At 39.0% G+C, this 18,998-nt stretch overlaps 3 protein-coding genes across 3 annotated transcripts; all 3 read right to left on the minus strand.

Moving 5' to 3' along the window:
* Window positions 1,036-6,755, minus strand: LOC109710116 (cytochrome P450 734A6-like). Its single transcript, XM_020232562.1, has 5 exons — window positions 5,700-6,755; window positions 3,226-3,449; window positions 2,590-2,834; window positions 1,879-2,293; window positions 1,036-1,778 (listed from the first exon to the last, which is right to left on the minus strand). The coding sequence occupies exons 1-5, from the start codon at window positions 5,965-5,967 to the stop codon at window positions 1,350-1,352; spliced, it is 1,581 nt and encodes a 526-aa protein (XP_020088151.1). The 5' UTR covers window positions 5,968-6,755; the 3' UTR covers window positions 1,036-1,349.
* On the minus strand, window positions 11,567-13,745 carry LOC109710118 (GTP-binding nuclear protein Ran1B-like). The gene is made up of 8 exons (XM_020232564.1): window positions 13,588-13,745; window positions 13,367-13,436; window positions 13,170-13,226; window positions 12,927-13,044; window positions 12,504-12,593; window positions 12,216-12,395; window positions 12,047-12,124; window positions 11,567-11,940 (listed from the first exon to the last, which is right to left on the minus strand). Exons 1-8 carry the CDS (start codon window positions 13,588-13,590, stop codon window positions 11,871-11,873), a joined length of 666 nt encoding a protein of 221 aa, XP_020088153.1. The 5' UTR covers window positions 13,591-13,745; the 3' UTR covers window positions 11,567-11,870.
* Window positions 14,235-18,665, minus strand: LOC109710117 (26S protease regulatory subunit 8 homolog A-like). Its single transcript, XM_020232563.1, has 9 exons — window positions 18,289-18,665; window positions 17,657-17,754; window positions 16,289-16,513; window positions 16,140-16,202; window positions 15,869-16,032; window positions 15,225-15,381; window positions 15,035-15,133; window positions 14,826-14,936; window positions 14,235-14,678 (listed from the first exon to the last, which is right to left on the minus strand). The coding sequence occupies exons 1-9, from the start codon at window positions 18,515-18,517 to the stop codon at window positions 14,538-14,540; spliced, it is 1,287 nt and encodes a 428-aa protein (XP_020088152.1). The 5' UTR covers window positions 18,518-18,665; the 3' UTR covers window positions 14,235-14,537.

The raw sequence follows: 18,998 nt of genomic DNA on the forward strand, positions 1-18,998 counted from the left end.
TTCGTCATCTATGAATAAAACACAAAAAGGGTCTTAGCTATGTACTTGAGCCAAAACAAGAAAACTTGCTTCAAAGCGGGTGTGCATGTACTAATAAGAGCTTATCTGGCTTTATACTGTTTGAATAAAGCTACTTTTTAATTCTCTCCTTCATATGTAGTTGAGAGGTTCAACATCAGTTAAGGAGGGAGCTCAATGAGCAACCTAAGCTTGTTTTCAAGAAAGATGATATACTCAACCTCCTCCCGGTGATGTTTAGTTGCTCTCTCTCTTTTATATATATATATATATATATATATATATATATATATATAACTAAGCTGAAATACTATCAATAGCACTAAGGTATTAATGCTATTAGGTTTTCGTCATTTGGATGAAAAAAATATATGGTTAGAATGATTGGGTTTTCTAGAGTTTAGTGGGTTGTTGATTAAATAGTATAATCTAATGGGTGAAAATAGTCCAAAGGTTAAATCTAACAGCAGAAAACTCAGTAACACGAAACGTTTGGTGCTATCAATAGTATCCCAATCAGACTCATATATATATATATAATTGAGCTTCTATGCTTTCAAAATTATCTAAGTTATTGATGCTTGTAGATTTTTTACCATTGGATTAATTAAAAGATATGCGGTTAGAATGATGTGGGCCCTCTAGGATTGAGTGGGTGGTTGGTTGAATAGTATAATCTAATGGTTGAAAATGATAAAAAAATATAAATCTAACGGTAATAAATTTACAAGCACCAAGTGCTTTGTGTTTTTATAAGCACTATAGCCGAACTCTATATATATATATATATATATATCACCCATTTTTTTGATCATATATTTGAAGCTCCGAAGTTACATTTGCTGCCCTTCGTACTTTCTCTTGTATATGCCGCCTATATCTGATACCATTGTGCGTTGTACTTTACATTAGTTAAATGTTAAGCTACAATGCTTAATTATAACTAAGAGGAGGAGGGGAATCTATGTGAAAATATAAACAAGCATAAACTTTTACATAGAGAAAGAGAATAGTACATACAAGTAATTAAGCCATGAAAATTAAAGAAACAAAATATACATTAATACATGGAAAAAGAAGAAGACTTTGAAGAAGAATATCAGAAAGGAGAGAGAATTGGCTGGAGTAGTGTGTTTTGGGCAACTTAAATAATTTTGTTTACACATCCAAAGAATTATAAAAATTATTATTATTATTATTATACATGGTCGGTGAACTGGGGTTAGCATGCGCATCCGCCGGAATTCCGATCCGTCGGTGGTGTACGTACGTATTCGGTCATTTGGGCATGCAAATATAATAAACCAGCTGCAGGGGGCCGGGCATTTTGGTCACGAAAGGGCGCGGAAGATCACGGGCGCGCCGTGCTGCGGGTAGAGCAGCATGAGCACGGTGGGGGCGTGGACGTAGTTGGGGGAAGCGCGGAGCGAGAAGCGCTGCAGGAGAATCGCGGCGGCCAGCTTCGCCTCCAGCAGGGCCAGGTTCTGCCCGATGCACGTCCGCGCCCCCAGCCCGAACGGGAGGAAGGCCATCGGGTGCCGGCCCGCGCGGGCCGCCCCGGACTCGAACCGCCCCGGCTCGAACCGCGCCGCGTCGGGGCCCCACAGGAGGGGGTCGTGGTGGACGGCCATTATCGGAATCAGGATCTCCGTGCCGCGCGGGATGACGCGGCCTCCCAGCTCCACCTCGGATTTCGCGCGCCGTATCGTCGCCACCACCGGCGGGTACAGCCGCAGCGTCTCGTTTAAAATCATCCCTAGCTGTTGCGCCCCCAGAAACCGAAACAATTTTCTTTTTTGTTAAAAAAAAAAAAAAAAATTTTGATTCGTGCACTGCATGGGATGAATGATAAAAACATACCGTCTTGAGTTTGGGCAGTTGGTCCGGGGTGGGGACATCACGTGAGCCGCACACGCGCAGGACCTCGGCGCGGGCGCGCTCCTGCCACTCCGGATGCATGGCGAGGAGCACCGTCGTCCACGTCAGCAGGTTGGACGTGGTCTGCTTCCCCGCGAAGAAGAACGTCTTGCACTCCTCCACGATGTCGTGCACCGTGATCGGCCTGGCTAGAGGGGGCGGCACCACACAGCCGCCGGTGTTGCCGCCCGCACCGATCATGAGGCCAATCAGATCCTTCGTGCAGTCACCTTCGTGGAGATTTTGCTTCTCCGCGACGTCAAAGTCGTCTCTCCGGCGGTTGATGAGCTTGACGAGATTCTTCCTAATCTCCCTGTCTAATCTCCAGCAAATCTTATTTCTCTTCGTCGGTAAGAACCTGTTCATTAATTACATAGACGTACATGTATAATTATTGCGCCTTTACATAGGATAGTAATAATATAACGGTAACCGCAAATTCCCTAGCTCAGTGATGATTTTCAAACTATATATGAGCTTACTTATAATCAAGTCCTGTTGTTACAATCTGTTGGTTTGGATGAGTTGCATAATAATAAATTAAAAGGGCAACTCGATCGTACATCGCTGATTTAAGAAGCAATTGTGTAATTTATCCTAATAATATAATTATTAACCAGGCGTGGTCGGTCTCAATGTGCGAGTGATGAGGACCTGTAGCCAGGGATGAAGACCTTGCGGAAGGCCTCGGAAGCGAAGCCCATCAGCTGGTTCTGCAATCGAAACACGGCCTTGCCGTCGTCGTAGCTAGGGCCAAATGCTGCGCGGGTGATGGCGTCCTCAGCGACGACATGAAACCACTCGGAAACATCGATCTCGACCTCACCGGAGGGAGACATGTCCTCCGATAGCTTCTCCGCCATGTCCACCACCGTCTTACCAATGAACGGTATCAACAACTGCATCAGAAACAAACAAAAGAAAAAAAGAAAAAAATGATAGTTAGCTACAACTTAAGTAATTGCTATTTTGGTTTAAATAGGCAATTAGTTATAACAAAATAATAATAATAAAATAATTTAATTTCCCTACCTTTTGTGGTATGTTTTACTTGATCCTGCTACAATATTTTCTGAAAAGTACTTGTAATTAACTGAGAAACACTGTTAGTTAATTAAATTTTTTTTTTTTTAAGATAAGTAGCACGCTACCCGTTTCGTTTATTTCATTTAGAAATAAACTTAGCTGAAAATGTGAATCAGCTAGGATTCGAACTTGAAACCTCAGGTATCAACTATCAAATTTTTGTCACTTACTATAGGGACAGTCAGTAAGTTAATTAATTATTACCTTGAGATTGTCGGGGTGGAAGGCGGGTGAGAGGACTCTGCGGTGGAGGGCCCACTTGGGCCCGTGGAGGTTGGTGAGGCCGTCGCCTTCGAGTTGCCGGACCATGGGATGGGCCTCGTACCGGTCGAAGTGGTCGGACCGCGACACAAAGATCTCTCGTATCAGGTCCGGGTCTGCTATGGCCAGGCGCGGCGTGGGCCCGAACCATATCACAAATGTCGAACCTGCCGAACCAATTAGCCACGAATCTCATCATCACATGGCCAATGCCGTGGCAAATACAGGCAATCAATTCTGAGAATCAAAAATGCGCGCGCGCACTCGACATGCATTTGAAATCACTAGGAATTAATATTAATTGTAATGAAATTACTGTTAAGATCAATAAAAGTAACTCCTAACCTGACCGATTGTAGTTACTTAAAATCAAATCAATGGGAAAGAAAAGGAAAATCAGTGACCTGTTTTGAAATGAGATATAGCTGAGGGGTCTATACGTACGTAGGTTGCTGATTAAAACAATTGAGCAATAATGGAGGATGTGAGAAAGATATATGTGCCTAAAACTAACAGGGAAGCTTGCTAGACGAGGACAAGGAAAAGGAGAGATAACAACAGCAAATAACGGACTCTCTAGAGATTGATAGCTACGTGCAGGAGCAAACTTTAGTGAAATTAGAGAGAGAGAGAGAGAGAGAGAGAGAGAGAGAGAGAGAGAGAGAATATGTATTAAAGCGATCTCAAGAGAATTGAGTCCTTGTCTCTTTGTGAGTGAATAAGGCCCAAAAAAATTCTAATTCGTCACAACAGCAGGCCTGGTATAATAGCTGTTCGTGTGGTACACGCAAAACATGGGATATTTTATCAAAACACGGGTTGGGTTGAACTTCGAAGCATATATCATTGATGCTATCTGATGGTACGTATCAAAGGCTGCATCTTTTCATAGAAGAATATATAGTAAAGAAGAAAATGGAAGCACAAAAGAGACATTACAAAGATATCCCATAATTCCACTGCTATATATAATATAATATAGAATTGAGCTTTTATGCTTTTAAAAGTAGTAAGTTATTGGTATTTGTAAATTTTTGATCATTGAATTAAGTGATGTGCAGTTAGAATAATGTGGAATCTTTAGGATTGAACGGGTGATTGATTGAATAGTATGATTTAAAGGGTGAAAATAATCAAAAAAATAGATCTAACGGTAAATAATTAATAAGCACCGTAGCCGGACTCACAATCTATATATATATAGAAAGAGAGAGAGAGTCCGGTTGGTATACCATCGGTAGCACGGAGGACTTCGTGCTATTAAGCTGTTTTCAATGATGCGACTTCCAAATCGACAATCGGCTCCGTTAGACTTGATCTACACTATTAAAAGTCTTTGAAAACTAAATTTTATAATTTTTCAATATCATTTACCTATCAAACGAATAGTTGAAAAATAAACAGTTAAAAATAAAAATCTCATAAAAATGATGATAAAGATTTAAATTTAAGATCGGAGATACTGATCTTACTTTAAATAGTTCAAAAAAAATTTTATAAAAATTTTATCAGATTTGAATTATTTTATATCGTTAAATTCACAAGCGCATCTCATCTACCATTAAAATTGTTAATTTTGAGATCTTTTGATCACTAGCCAAAGAATGTCGAAAAATTATAAAATTTATTTTTCAAATACTTTCAATAGTATAGATCAAGTCCAGCGAATTCAATCGTTGATTTGAAAACTGCATAATTGAAAACAACTTGGTAGCACGGAGGCCCCGTGCTACCTATAGTATACCAGCCTAGCGTGCGCTCTCTCTCTCTCTCTCTCTCTCTCTCCCTCTCTCTCTCTCTCTCTCTCTCTCTCTCTATATATATATATATATATATATTTATATATTTATATATATTAGAGAGGCTCAGAAGCTCCAATTAGTATATATGTTTGAAGAAATCAGGGATTTCATGAATATTTCATCTATGTACCTTAAATTAGTCAGGAATAGAAATTAAGTTGACCCTAGTTAGCTAGTCAGAATATATACAGATCAATAGTAAAAGATAAATTGAAGCAATCATCATCCCTAAACTAATAATCTGGAAATTACGAGAACTCATATATAGATTCACTAAGTTAACAATTAACTAACAAGTCACAAGGAGCACTCGAATTAATCTCTATGTGAGATCCAAAGTGAGACGAAGCGGAACGGCGAAAACAACCCCAAAAAATAGCACTTTGTAAAGCCAAAGCACAACAAAACAAACGCAAAAACCGCACCCTCAAAACAAACCCAAGATCCATCACCACTTCAATTAATTTGGTTCCTTGATTTATTTATCTATTTATTTATTATTATTGGATATATATCCAATAAACTAACTTAAAACGTATATATAAAACCAAGTATAGTAGTAGATGGATGGATCAAGATCCAAAGAGAAAGTCAAAGAGCAAGCTCTATACGCACCATACATCTTCTTCCAGTGATGGTAAAAGGAAAGGACTCTAGGGAGAATATTATGCGAGGTTTGAGGCATCATTGGCTTTTTGGAGGCCTCCACCATTAACTCAACCATCTCCTTAACACACCCGACGAAGAAACGGTACGGGGGGCCCTTTATCCCTTGCGTCGCGAACAACTCCTCCAACCTCTTCGGTCTCCACCAAAGCACATCCAACACCTTCACCACCATGTACACGCATAGCACTCCAATGGCGCCGAGAAGCAACCCCATCGTGCACCCCGTCGATCGATCGCCTCAAACTCTTCGTTTTCTTCTTGTATACGTACGAGACTCGTGTGTCGATCTACTGTTCCATTTATGTGCTTATATAAAGTAGATCAACCGCAACGTACCCAACACACCTCTCTACCGTTGTGGGTTGTTGTTGTTGCATCTAGTTGTAGCTCATGACATAGGGAGTGAGATCAATCAATTTGTATATAAAGAAGAGCTTGCTAGCTAGCTAGCTAGCTGGTGGATATATTTATATATATAATGTATATTATCTATTTATTAGAGGGAGACGTATATATAGAAGGATATATATATACAGGTGCTTGAGGGGATTTATATAAGAAGGGGAGAAAGAAGCGTGGTTAATTGTATATGAAGGGTCAACGAGGTGCGAAAAAAAGGTTGCTTAAAATGACCGAAGTGGCCTTTGATGCGTGGAATTAATGGATGTACGGGGCTTAATTAATAAATATGAACAAAGGAACCAATCATTCTTTTTGTGTGATTATAAATAGGAACAAAGGAACCAATGTATTGATAAGCTAGTTTTTTAAATTGCGTCCTTATTTGAAGTGTTTTTGTATTACGTATAGCACAAACATCACGGCATTAAATTTATGATTAAAGAATAAAAAAGATGGCCACGATAATAAATGAGGCCTTAACATCGGGTGATTGTTTCCAACTTAAATTGCTATAATTAATTAATTAATATATGACTTCACGCGAGGGTTGTATTGTTTTCTCCGATAAGACGATTGGAAACTCAAGTTGCAAAAACAAAGAAGAGTGGTTAAGATTAACTTTACAAGCTCCATGGCTCTCGCTAGCTCGCGCGGGTTAATTAGTAGATCAGAGCACGTAGTGAAATGTAACTCGAGGGAAAAAAAAAAAAAAAAGTGTAAGAAGAATCTACAATATTATTAAAATTTTTACTCCTTAAGATGAGAATGTCAGCCAAATGATGTGCATGCTAAGAACTCTCCCCAGCTTAATTTTGCTAGAGGACTATATAAGTTAAAACTGATTAGAAAAAAAATTAATTTTGAAAGGTTGGATAGTAAAATCAAAATAATTTATAGTTTAAATAAATTTTAAACACTTTCTCCTTCTCGATATTTTGATTGTTAAATATTAATTTTTTAACTATTCGAGCAAAAAAAAAAAAAAAACTTTAGCGAAAACTGGGTCAAATAGATGTTTAAATTAAGTTTATAGAAGGTTATCGTACGTGATGGGCACAAAGGAACAAACACTACATTTGTGAGGGGCACCTTGCTCCTCGCGAACATACCTTCCCAAAGTCCCATGTCTTAATGGGACCAAGACATAGGGACAGGTTCGGGACCATGTGCTCCCATTGGGTCGCCCAAACACGACCCAAACTCTCGGGCTCGGGATCCGGCTCGCCTTGGGCTCACCAAGGTTGCCTCCACTGTGCAATAAATCAATTCCTTGAAAAAAGATCACCATTAATTAAAAAAAAAAACATTCTATTTTAATAGGATTCCCACCACTATTTCATAGGACTCTCACTTCATCTCAACATTCTATTTTTTCCTGACAAAAAATAATTTTACGTTTAGTGTACTCTTATTAATTAGTATAGTAGCTATGTACTCAGTAAATTTTTAGCCATTAGTTTTGTTTTAAAATATGTAAAAATTTAATAGCTAATCCACCCAAATTAACCCTTCTTAATTAATTCCTTCATCCCAACTAATCTATCAATTAACTCTCATTAACCAACCCTCCTCCCAGTTAATTACTGGTACGGCACCAGGCACTGGGCACCACAGCACCACAGAACTTCCATAGGATGAAAAATATATATGTTCATTGGAAATCCCCTCATTATGGAATAAGATGCTATGTACTCGTAAATTTTTAGCCATTAGTTTTGTTTTAAAATACGTAAAGATTTGATAGTTAATCCACCCAAATTAACCCTTCTTAATTAATTCCTTCTTCCCAACTAATCTGTCAATTAACTCTCATTAACCAACCCTCCTTCGGTCCTTCCAGTTAATTACTGGTACGGCAGCAGAGACAGGGCACCACAGCACCACAGAACTTCCATAGGGTGAAAATTTTGTTCATTGGAAATCCCTTTATATGGAATAAGATTTATTTATTTTTTTTTTTTTTTTTTTTGGAGATAGGTTGCATGCTATCTCCACTTCGTTTATTTTATTTAGAAATAAACTTAGCTGGAAATATGAATCAACTAGGATTTGAATTTGGGACCTCGGATATCAGCCGCCAAATCCTTGGCCACTTGCGCTAGGGGTGGTTAGTTATTTCACAGTTATTAATGCTTATTTTTGTTAGATTGCTGATTATTTGAACAATATTCAAGACATATATTCGGCCAACTCATGCACATAGGCACCCACTATTTACAAACTAAATTTTATAATTTTTTAATATAATTTGTCAAATAATCAAAGGGTCACAAAAATAACTATTTTCATGGTTGATATAGTACATTTGTAAGTTCAACGGTGTAAAATAATCTAAATTAAAAAAAAATTTAATAGAAAATTTAATTTATCATCCAGAGCGAGATCATCTCTTCCCATAGGAAATATTCTAGCACTATTTTTTATAACATTTTTACTTTCAACCTTTCATTTTAGATTATTTGTTCGCTAGACAAATAAAAACAAAATATTATGAATTAAATTTTTAGATAGAGCTGATCGTCACATCAGATATTTTATTATCGAAAATAATTTAAAAGTACAGAGACATATTTTTGAAAGAATAGTAGTTTAGCGCTCTATGTGTGTGTGTATCAAAAAATATATATACATAAGAGGGTCATTTGGGATTTGGGTGACGACTTGAGATGCACCTGGAATAGGTGGATGTTAAGGAAAGCCTATTCGAATAAGATTGACCCAGCCAACAAGGCTCAGCGACGGCGCAAATAATCACCAAGTACCGTCGGAAGAATTCCGAACCGAAATCGCATTCTATCGGCGGATTTTGCCGAGAAACGCATCGGAAATCACTTTTCGATTTCTGCAAGGGTTTGGGGCCTTGGACAATCAGTCCAGAGGTTATCCTCAGCCCAAACATGCTGTCGACAGCAGCTACCTCGAAGCAAAGAGCATAAAAGCCCTTACCGATACATAAAATCACATCATTTTATATGATTTCTGAACTTTTATGGGCCGTGCACGCAAACCAGAGGTCGATTGATCAGACCGTCGCACTCGCTGCTAGATTTCAGTATGTTGGAGGCCGTGCTCACCTTTTGGAGCGCTGCCGGCCACTGTGGCACGCGCACGAGCTACGCGAAAACCTGTGAAACAGCGCTCACAGCGCCAAGATCGCAATTAACTCGTTAACCAGGGCATCCTTGCCCCTGCCGGAGGTGAGCGCGATGTTCAGCACGAACCCCAGATCATCGTGCTTACTTCCCGGGGTGTCGGGGAGTCATCGGATCACCGGAAAGGTGGCCGGAAAGCTAAACTACTATGCTGGAACATAAAAACAGCATACCGGAGCCTAAAAACAGCATACCGGAGCAATGGGAGTTAGGGTTGGCCTCTGTGGACCTTGGGTTCAGGCAACACATCGACTCTCTTGTCATGTATTTCGATCTGGTTGATCGTAGTTTGGCGTTGTACACCCTTGTTTCTGCCTTCGGCCTTGGCACCGGCTTTAGCCGGATTTCGTTTGAGCATATCAGCATGATTTAGTCACAGCACTGTGTATTCTAGACACCAGGTTGGTTTGGCCACCAACAAGAGGTGTACGTATCCGGATAGGTCGTCGGTGACGCATGAGTAAGCTCTCAGTGTCTGCTCTGTGACAGGCAACGCTTGAGGTCTGTGGACCAATATAGCAGCATCAGATTGGGTATATTTGGACTTATCGTCTGGTTGACGCATATAACTATAGTAGCAGTTGTCGCTTGTATATCTTCAGCTCTTTTGTTACATTGTCTTGCTACTATAGTCTTGTTATATGTATACATTCAGTTGTTTATTACAGTAGCGGTAGTTGTAGTTTCTTTCATACACATGCCTCTTTTATTCATTATTACTGCTACTGTATTTTCTACTGACCCGTACTGTTGTTTAGCTCTTCCTGATCCGGTGAGTACTACTCGCCTTCATCAGTTTGCGGTACCTACTGGGAGGGGAGACATGTTTACATGTTCTCACCTTCCCCACTATTTTTCAGGTATCGCGGGCGGTGAGGGTTGAGACGAGACGTGAGATACGTACATAGCAGTCGATAGAGCTTCCAACCCAAGTTATTCGGTTTAGTTTCTACCCTTACTATCCTGTTAATATAGCTTAGATAGTTCATATGGTTCAGTTTTTGGGCATTTCAGTTAACTATCATATTTTGATTTGGCTTTAAGAATGTAATAAAAATGATTCGTGGTTTTCGTAAATAAAAGATTTTCTACCACTCGTGATAGCATTTTTAAAGAATAAAGATTTCCGTGTAGGAAACAGTTTTTAAAAAAAAATTATGTGGATTTATGTTTAAATATTGAATGTATAACTGTGATGTGAATGGTGAATGAATGATTGCATAGTTGTTTCTATATTCATTTGGTTGTGGTTGTACCTGGGTTACTTCTTGTACTTGTGCGACGCCGTGCAAATACAGGGGAGACTCTGTCCGTGTGAACAGTAGATTTTCTGTATTTGTGGCGGATCTGGCATTTTCTGGGGTTAGGTTTTCAAAAAAAAAAAAAAAATTCGCTGTGTTTTTAACTTAAAGGGACCTTGGGGCGTGACAGATTAAAGTGGTGTCATATAAATTTAAGGAATATTGCTATTTTTAGAATTATTTATGCAGAACGTCTAGGATGTTGACAAACCAATAGGAGATTATTCTATCGTCTAAAAGCCAACGTTCTTAGTTTTTTTTTCCCCCCCTTGCATCTTGCTTCTGCTGAGGTTTTTTTTTTATTTATTTATTTACCTCACCCATGTTTTTTAATTGGAAAATAAAATATACATAAGAGCCTAACGTTTCCTAAAAAAAACATTGGAAAATAAAATAGAGGACAAATAAAGAAGAGCACTATTTTATATCACCTTGGTTAGGCAGAAGAGAAAGAGGACCTCTCTGACACGGTCCACGGTGTCCAGTTTGGCTAGTGGATCCCGTGCGACCTCACGGTAACCTGCGATTTTTCAGCCAATTGGTTTTACATGAAAAACAATTTTAAGTGAAATCAATCAAGCGAAAATTTTTTTCACAAATCCAAAAATATTCTTCGACTAGTTTTACGATGAACCAAACATACCCTAATCTATCATGCTTAGAAACTCTGATCACTAGTGTTTCAAGCTTAATTGGAAAGACCTGTAAATACTTGTCATCTTTTATTTTCCAGTTTTACCGTTCCAATACGCCTTGCGTCATTTACAATGCAATTCTCGGACATTTAAAGTTAATTTTTGTGATATACTGTTAACAGAAAAAAAATTTACGTCAACAGAAAAAAAGATGAAAATGTTTTATGCTACCAAACTGCTGGAGATATTATTTGGAGATTTGATCGTAATGCCTAAAATTGCAGCAAAGAATATGCTAGCTCTCCTAAGGGATTATATAGGCCTGAAAATCCAGAATCAGTTGCGATAATAATTGATCTCACGGAGAAGTACGATAACAATCAGGAAAATAGCATGCTGAAGGCACTCTTCAGCTTTAGTAGAGAAATAAACATTCCAAAGAACATTTAAAAGAGACAGAAACTAAAACACCAAGACAGCATCTAAAAGAGCAGGTCCCAACTAAAATTTCCCTTCAGACTCCAAGACGACTATACTCGGAGTTACACATACAAAGGTACTCCAATGGATATTTTCCGAGTGTTGAACGCCTTTCGAATATGTATGTTCGGCGCCTGAAATATACGCTTAATCAAATGCATCATCATCGTCGTCAGGAAGAGGTTGCGCTGCTGCAGCGGCTATCTCAGCTTCGTACCTAGAACAGAAAATAGAAATTAAAAAATAGACAAGTTGCTATAATACAACTAGAAGGAACCCTTTGGAAAACATATCTGAGAAGATAGTAGTAAGTGACCACTTACTGATGTTGTGCAACTAGGTCAATGTGAACCTCAGGAGGTGCAAGAGCAGGTGACTCAACAAAGTGAAGATTCGGATCCCTGAATTAGTTATGATTTCATATTTAAAACCAACTCCTAGAATAAAACAGTCATAAAATTTGGGAAATAACTTCGATACAAACTGCTTTACCCGGCAAGCTTTCTTGCCAAATAGAGGAAAGGCTTCTCAAAATTGTAATTGCTCTTAGCAGAAATTTCATAGTACTGGAGATTCTTCTTCCTGTGGAATGTGACCATCTTCGCTTTCACCTGCCTGTTCTTTACATCAACTTTGTTTCCACAAAGAACAATAGGAATATTCTCACACACCCTGTTCCCAAGCGCATAAAGGTACAAGATTCGAAATTGAGATCAAGTCCGACCGCATGTAGCATAGAAAGATATGGAGAAAAAGATAACAGAAGGTTCTGAAAACTACCGGCAGAGATCCCGGTGCCATGTGGGAACATTCTTGTATGTAAGCCTAGCAGTAACATCAAACATGATGATTGCACATTGACCATGTATGCTGGCAAAAGCTTTACGGTTAGTTTACATCAATGCAGAATTCTAACAAAACAATGAAATTGATAGACAATTTGCAATTCAACTACAAATGACATCTTACTGAAATATCAACAACGCAAGAATTGAAGGACAAACGGTCATGTACATTAATGTTTTAAGTTTTCAAGTAGAAATTGGCATGAATAAGTGGCATCAGAACAGAAACAAAGGAACCAGAATCAAACAATTATGAGCAGTGTGAAAAACAAAAAAGAATTTTTTTTTTTTTTTCGGAGCAAATCACCCTTCTCAGAAGATATAAAAAGAAAATGTGGCACAACAGAAATATGCTCACTAGTATCCATCCCGAAGCCCACCAAACTTCTCCTGCCCAGCAGTATCCCAGCAGTAGAATCTGATCCTTCCACAATTGGTGTGGAAATCCAAGGGATGGACTTCAACACCAATGGTAGCTGCCATACACCAATACGACAAAACACAAAATTCATAAAATATTCAAACATTCAGTTCTATATAGACATGCAAACTCATCTACGCAATAGAAAAGCATACAACATAAACCGATTCGGAATCTTACGTTCGTATTTCTTCTCAAACTCCCCGGTAAGATGCCTCTTGACGAATGTCGTCTTCCCTGCATCAACCGATCACACAAAATCTTTATCAAAGGAGCTCCTTTATCACATTGCTCAACAAAAACGAAGGATCTAACGGATCGAATCACAGATCAGAGTGAGAGGAAGGGAATGTGGAAAGAGAAGCGGAATCGATCACCTGTGCCACCGTCCCCGACGATCACGAGCTTAAAGCTAGGGTAATCCACCGTTTGCTGGTTCGGAAGAGCCTACAATAAGAGATCAGAGATGATCAACGACAACAACAACAACTACTAAAACCCTAGAGATCAAATGAGATCAAGGCGTAGAACGGAGAAATAGGACCACAGAACAGATAAAAATCGAATCGAAATTAGGAGAAAAGGAAGATCAATGCACCATTTGTTTCTTCGGTTGTTTCAGTGAGGAATCGGAAGGAGCAGGCAAGGATTTTGAATTTTTTTTTGTTTTTTTTTACGAAGTGGAGATGAGGAGCGATGAGGTTGAGGAGCGGGGAGTATATATAGCGAGGACTCGGGCTGCGAATCCACGCGACCTTTTATTCGGAGGAAGACCCTTTTAGCTTCAACTTGACGCGACTGTAACAGCCGTTCGATTCGATCCCGCTCCTGCCGCGAATTCAAGTGGTACCGTCCACGTGGCCGAAGATCTGCAGTTGCTTACGGATTCTTTGATGCGGGTACTGCGTCGCTCCTCCGCAGTCCCACGGTATTTTGATCGCGTAGCGCATGGATTGCTTGGACCGTTGGTTTTCCCTTTATGCCTTCTCAGATTTGAGTTTGAAAAAATATTGCCCTACAGTAGCAGTTATTTTTTTTTGATACAAAGTCTAAAGCCTTCTTTAGTTACCATTATTTTTTTTAAAAAAAATAAATTTAAATCAACATGATTTGTGTGTCTTCGGATGGGCTCCTATGTAGCTGTTATCGTTGTCGACTGCCAGCACTCTCAATATACCAAAAATGAAAAGAAAAAAAATTAAAAGACCAAAAATGCTTAATTTATACAGTTGTAGCCGACTGCTATTAATCAAGCCACTGCATATGTATTTATTGATCTTTTGTCCTCGAACTACGTAACTTGCACGGTTACAAAGCATGATTACACAATACACTCAAAATAAACAATTAATTTAAACACATAGGATCGTAAATTCCGTTTTGTCAGTCTAAATTTCAAGTAGTAAAACCATCTATCTATAACATCAGCATTTCCATAATCAACACAAATAGCAAGTGTCGATGAGCTAGCGAAATATACTACAGAGAGTTCCACTACGAAAGAGCACAAATGTTTTTGAAGAAAAGAATGAAAGGGAGGAACAGATTCTACTTCCACAACTTCCGAAGGGACATATTCTTTTCCGTCTCCTTCTTCATTACTTTGGCCACAGCCATCTCAAAATCCTCTTGCGTCACATGAACTCTTCTCTCCCTCAGTGCGAACATGCCTGCTTCTGTGCACACAGCCTGCGAAAAAATATTTAAATTTATTTTTTTCCCACAACAATACAGCGCATAAGAAGTATCACTATTAAGCATACGAACTGAACAGATGCAAAAGGTGAAAAGTAATTAGACACATTGTAAAGGGAGATGAGAAATCTGAAGACCAACCTTTAGTTCTGCTCCAGATGCCCCATTCATCTTCTCTGCTATCTTCTTAAGATCAATCCCTCGCATCAAGTTCATCTTCCTCGAGTGAATTTTTAGGATATCAAAACGAGACTGAAAATAATGAGAGGTAAATTAGGTTGGAAGGATCAGATGGGTGCAAAAAATAACAGATAAAATTCATGACTCAGCAGTTTTTATGGAGCAAAAACCTCTTCGTTAGGGTTAGGGAATTCAATTTTTCTGTCTATGCGGCCGGGCCTGAGGAGGGCTTGATCCAAGATATCAATCCTGTTTGTAGCCATCAGAACCTGTGCAGAAACTTTTCATTTAGGGGACCATTGGTAATACTAGGTTTATATAACCATTTTTACAAAAAATGATAAGTAAAATATGGCATACTTTAATTTTATTTGATGCTTCGAATCCATCAAGTTGATTAAGAAGCTCGAGCATAGTACGTTGCACTTCGCTATCACCATTTCCAGAGCCAGATTCCATCCTAGCAGATCCAATACTATCGATTTCATCCATGAAGATAATTGAAGGTGCATGCTCCCTGTGAGAAAAATTACACCATTTACATCATGGAAGTTTTTCTTATGGATACCATAAATCTGAACTGTTGTAAGCAACAGAGAATCTACATCCTATGATTGTTTGGCCCAGCTGTCAAACCGGCTTGCGAGAAACAAAAGACCAGATGCCATGCTTGACAAGAAAAAATCTAGAGCTTTTAGAAGCTTTTAGAATAGAAATAACAGAATTGGTTTATCGACACTAAGAGCAGAAGCTCCAATTTGGAGCTTTTACTGGTGAAATGAATAAGTTGTTTTCCCTTATCGAACACCTCTGCCTAAATTGCACTAGCTCCAGCTGGGGTAGACAGACCTTCTGACTTGTAAACAGTTAGAACTGTAAGCACATGGCATACTAATTCTTTCGCCAATGTTGTTTTGGCCTTCTTCAATAGGCTGGTAACCTTGTATACAAATAAGAGCCGAGTAAATGTATCTGAAATGTCGAAAATGAAAGATTTTACTTACCTAGCCATCACGAAAAGTTCTCGGACCATTCTAGAACCTTCCCCAATGTACTTCTGAACCAACTCAGAACCAGAAACCCTAATAAACGTGCAATCAGTGTGATGAGCTACTGCTCTGGCCAGCAAAGTTTTTCCTGTACCTGGTGGCCCATAAAGCAAGACGCCCTAGAGGAAACGAACCAGAGTTATATTCCCACTGTCTGATGTGTTTATGATAGGATCAAGATGTGAAAAGGGGATGTAATGAACAAACGAATTGACCATCTTGGTACCTTTGGCTGAGCAATTCCAAGACTTTCAAACAATTCAGGATGTTTGATTGGAAGCTCAATAACCTGAAATATTTGAGAAATAAGTTAACTTTCTCCTGGAAAAGAAAATTTATCTAGATATCCAAAACACACTTTGTTTCTTCACTAACCTCCTTAATCTCTTTAATTTGCTGGTCAAGGCCACCGATCATGTCATAGGTAGAATCAGGAACCTTTTCAACCTTCATTAGATTGACTAAAGGATCAACTTTACTGGGCAAGATCAGGTGAAGCACATAACTATCATTCCGAAGAGCAACTCTTGTTGATGGAGTGATCTTTGTTATATCGATACTCTTATCGATATCCACAACATACTTGCCTTCTGGATGGACCTGAAAGAATACATAGGAGGTTTCACATCAACTATTCTGATAGAAAAGGATCAAGCTAACGTTCATTCAAGTAAAACTTGGTGTCAAATGCTGTCAATTCTGCATTTTGTTAGCATAAGATTCAACATAGGATTTAGATTTTGAACTCACAAACACCATCAACCAGCTAATTCTCACTCCCTCTCCCCACCAAGAGAAAAAAAAAGAAAAAGAAAGGGACAAAACCAACACAACAAGAAAAAGAAAAGAAAAAAGATATCCCTCAGGAAGAATTCTTTCATTTAAGAGATCAAGAAACTTGTACAGAGCATTGTACAGATATTGATGGCATAAGTAGAAGCAAAAATAAGATTGAAGTTAAAGCATACTGCTAATACGGCATTGAAATCACTGAGCTCTAGTGACTTGTTTGTAGGCTTGTAGCTGACTTTTGCTAAAATACAACTATTTGAAGAAAAGAAAAGCTAAACCATGTTAACACAATAAAGCAGACAGTTATTGGACAAAGTATGTACTGATCCACAGGCTCATCTTGCAATTCAATCACACACAAAGCAACATGATTGTTCTTGTTAAATTAACATGGCCTCACTATTTTTGAGTAGATACTTTCCCATACATTACATCACCATAAGCCCATCAAGATACTAAGAATGCCTGATTTTAAAGCATCCTTTTCAGATGGCAGATACGAGTAGTCAGGAAGCAAGCACCAACCATTAGCCAAACACAAAGTTTTTACAATAGCTCAAAAGTTGGAAATGTGGCAGAGGCAAACAGACATCAAGAAATAGCTGACATATAAAAACAAAACCAAAATAACTCTGAGATAGAAAATCACATAATGCCAACAAAGAATGCACTAAAAGATACTAATAACAAAAATCATTAAAAATTTGCAAGTAAAGGAATAGGTGAATGAGAACGAAATAAAAATGTGATCCACTATATGCTTCACTATAAATATACGAGTCATATAAGATTTTTTTTTTTTTTGCTCCCTAAAAGATTGCAAAGTAACACTCAATATTCTACATCATTATCAAAAACAAGTCACGAGAACCATAACCAGCTCATATTGAATCTCCCAAATATCAACTACCTACCTAAGGCATGATTATAGATACAAATTAGCAATTTTACCTTGACTAAAACCTTTGATTTCCCCATAACCTTCGCTACCTCCCCAACGTATGAGCCAGGTTCCTGAAGTAGCTGCAACTCCTCTCGGAGCATTCTCACTGCAATTCCAGAACGCAGAACAAAAACAAAGTTAAAGACCTTCAAAGGAAAAAGGGCATGACATCCGATAAACATGAGCATTTTAACCGTAAGCAAGTAAAATTTCTTAATCCATCATAGGCAGGGCAGCATCACAGTTCATAAAATTTCTAGCTAAATCTGAATTCGAAGAATTCAGCTCGAATAAATCATCACAGAAAACTAAATGAGAGATCCTAAAAAAAGACCAAATTCAGACACCGTAGGCGTGAAACTTGAATCATAAACTATGTACATCTAACTCTCTTATCATGTTTACGATTCTAGAGATCTCTAGATCAACTCTTTGCCAACCTCCTCACGCTTGCAAGTTGTCGCAACGGGATCAAAATCGAAGAATCCAACATAACCGACCACGCTAAAGGCGATCAGAACCGAATTTACAGGTAGGAACGTACTCCGACTCGAGATGGAATCACAAATAGGGTTTTAGCAATCAAAGAGGAGACCCTAGGGAGGGGGAGGTACGGTTAGGGTTCTATGAGGTTTCTGACCTCGGGAGTTGAGATCGTTGCGTTGGGCCTCGAGGCGGTTGAGGTTGTGGGTCTTCTGCCGCAGCAGGAGCTGGAGATCGTGGATGTGCTGCATGTAATACTGCCGAAGCCCTTCTCCTCCGCCCCCCCTCACCTTCACAGGCGGCGACCGGATCTCGCCCTCCGCCGCACCTGCCGGCGCCACCGCCACCGGAGGCCCCTTCGACACGTCCATCGCCACCGTCGCCATCGCCTGCTCTCTCTCTCTCTCTCTCTCTCTCTCTCTCTCTCTCTCTCCGCCGACCTTTCTTTCTTCGTTTACGCAAAATTGAGCTCTACAGAATTCGCTTCCCTGCTCTGTCTCTCTCGCTCTCGCTCGCTCCGTCTCGTTTTATTTTAACGAAGTAGGAAACAAACAAATACAAAATGCAGATAATATCCCTTAAAAAAAAAAAAAAAATTACAAAAAAATTTATGCTTGCAATACTTTCAATTAACGGACAAGCACGGAATAAATTTGTAAACTTCCAATAATTTTAAAAAATGCATTTATTATTAAAGATTTGAAGGAATAAATTGCTACTTTTTTTACTTTTTTTACTTTTTTGTAATTCTTTTTGTAAGGATATATAAAATGTCTGTGCATGATCGGGTCGGGTCGGGTCCGGTCGACTAGTTTTACCTCGGGCTTTTACGGCCCAAACCAAATCTAATCCGGGCCGAGTGGGATT

This window comes from Ananas comosus, linkage group 5 (genome assembly GCF_001540865.1).
Source record: "Ananas comosus cultivar F153 linkage group 5, ASM154086v1, whole genome shotgun sequence".
Classification (NCBI taxonomy): domain Eukaryota; kingdom Viridiplantae; phylum Streptophyta; class Magnoliopsida; order Poales; family Bromeliaceae; genus Ananas; species Ananas comosus.

Coding starts and splice junctions, on each gene's coding strand:
- LOC109710118 (XM_020232564.1), bottom strand. Junction 13,045..13,169: donor GTTTGAGAAGAAATACGAAC/GTAAGATTCCGA, acceptor GGTGTATGGCAG/CTACCATTGGTGTTGAAGTC. Junction 12,125..12,215: donor TTGGCAAGAAAGCTTGCCGG/GTAAAGCAGTTT, acceptor TAACTAATTCAG/GGATCCGAATCTTCACTTTG.
- LOC109710117 (XM_020232563.1), bottom strand. CDS start 18,517: ATGGCGACGGTGGCGATGGACGTGTCGAAGGGGCCTCCGGTGGCGGTG. Junction 15,382..15,868: donor GAACTTTTCGTGATGGCTAG/GTAAGTAAAATC, acceptor TTTTTCTCACAG/GGAGCATGCACCTTCAATTA. Junction 14,679..14,825: donor CATCTGGAGCAGAACTAAAG/GTTGGTCTTCAG, acceptor ATTTTTTCGCAG/GCTGTGTGCACAGAAGCAGG.
- LOC109710116 (XM_020232562.1), bottom strand. CDS start 5,967: ATGGGGTTGCTTCTCGGCGCCATTGGAGTGCTATGCGTGTACATGGTG. Junction 2,835..3,225: donor TCCACCCCGACAATCTCAAG/GTAATAATTAAT, acceptor TTTCTGATGCAG/TTGTTGATACCGTTCATTGG. Junction 2,294..2,589: donor GTCTTCATCCCTGGCTACAG/GTCCTCATCACT, acceptor ATTAATGAACAG/GTTCTTACCGACGAAGAGAA.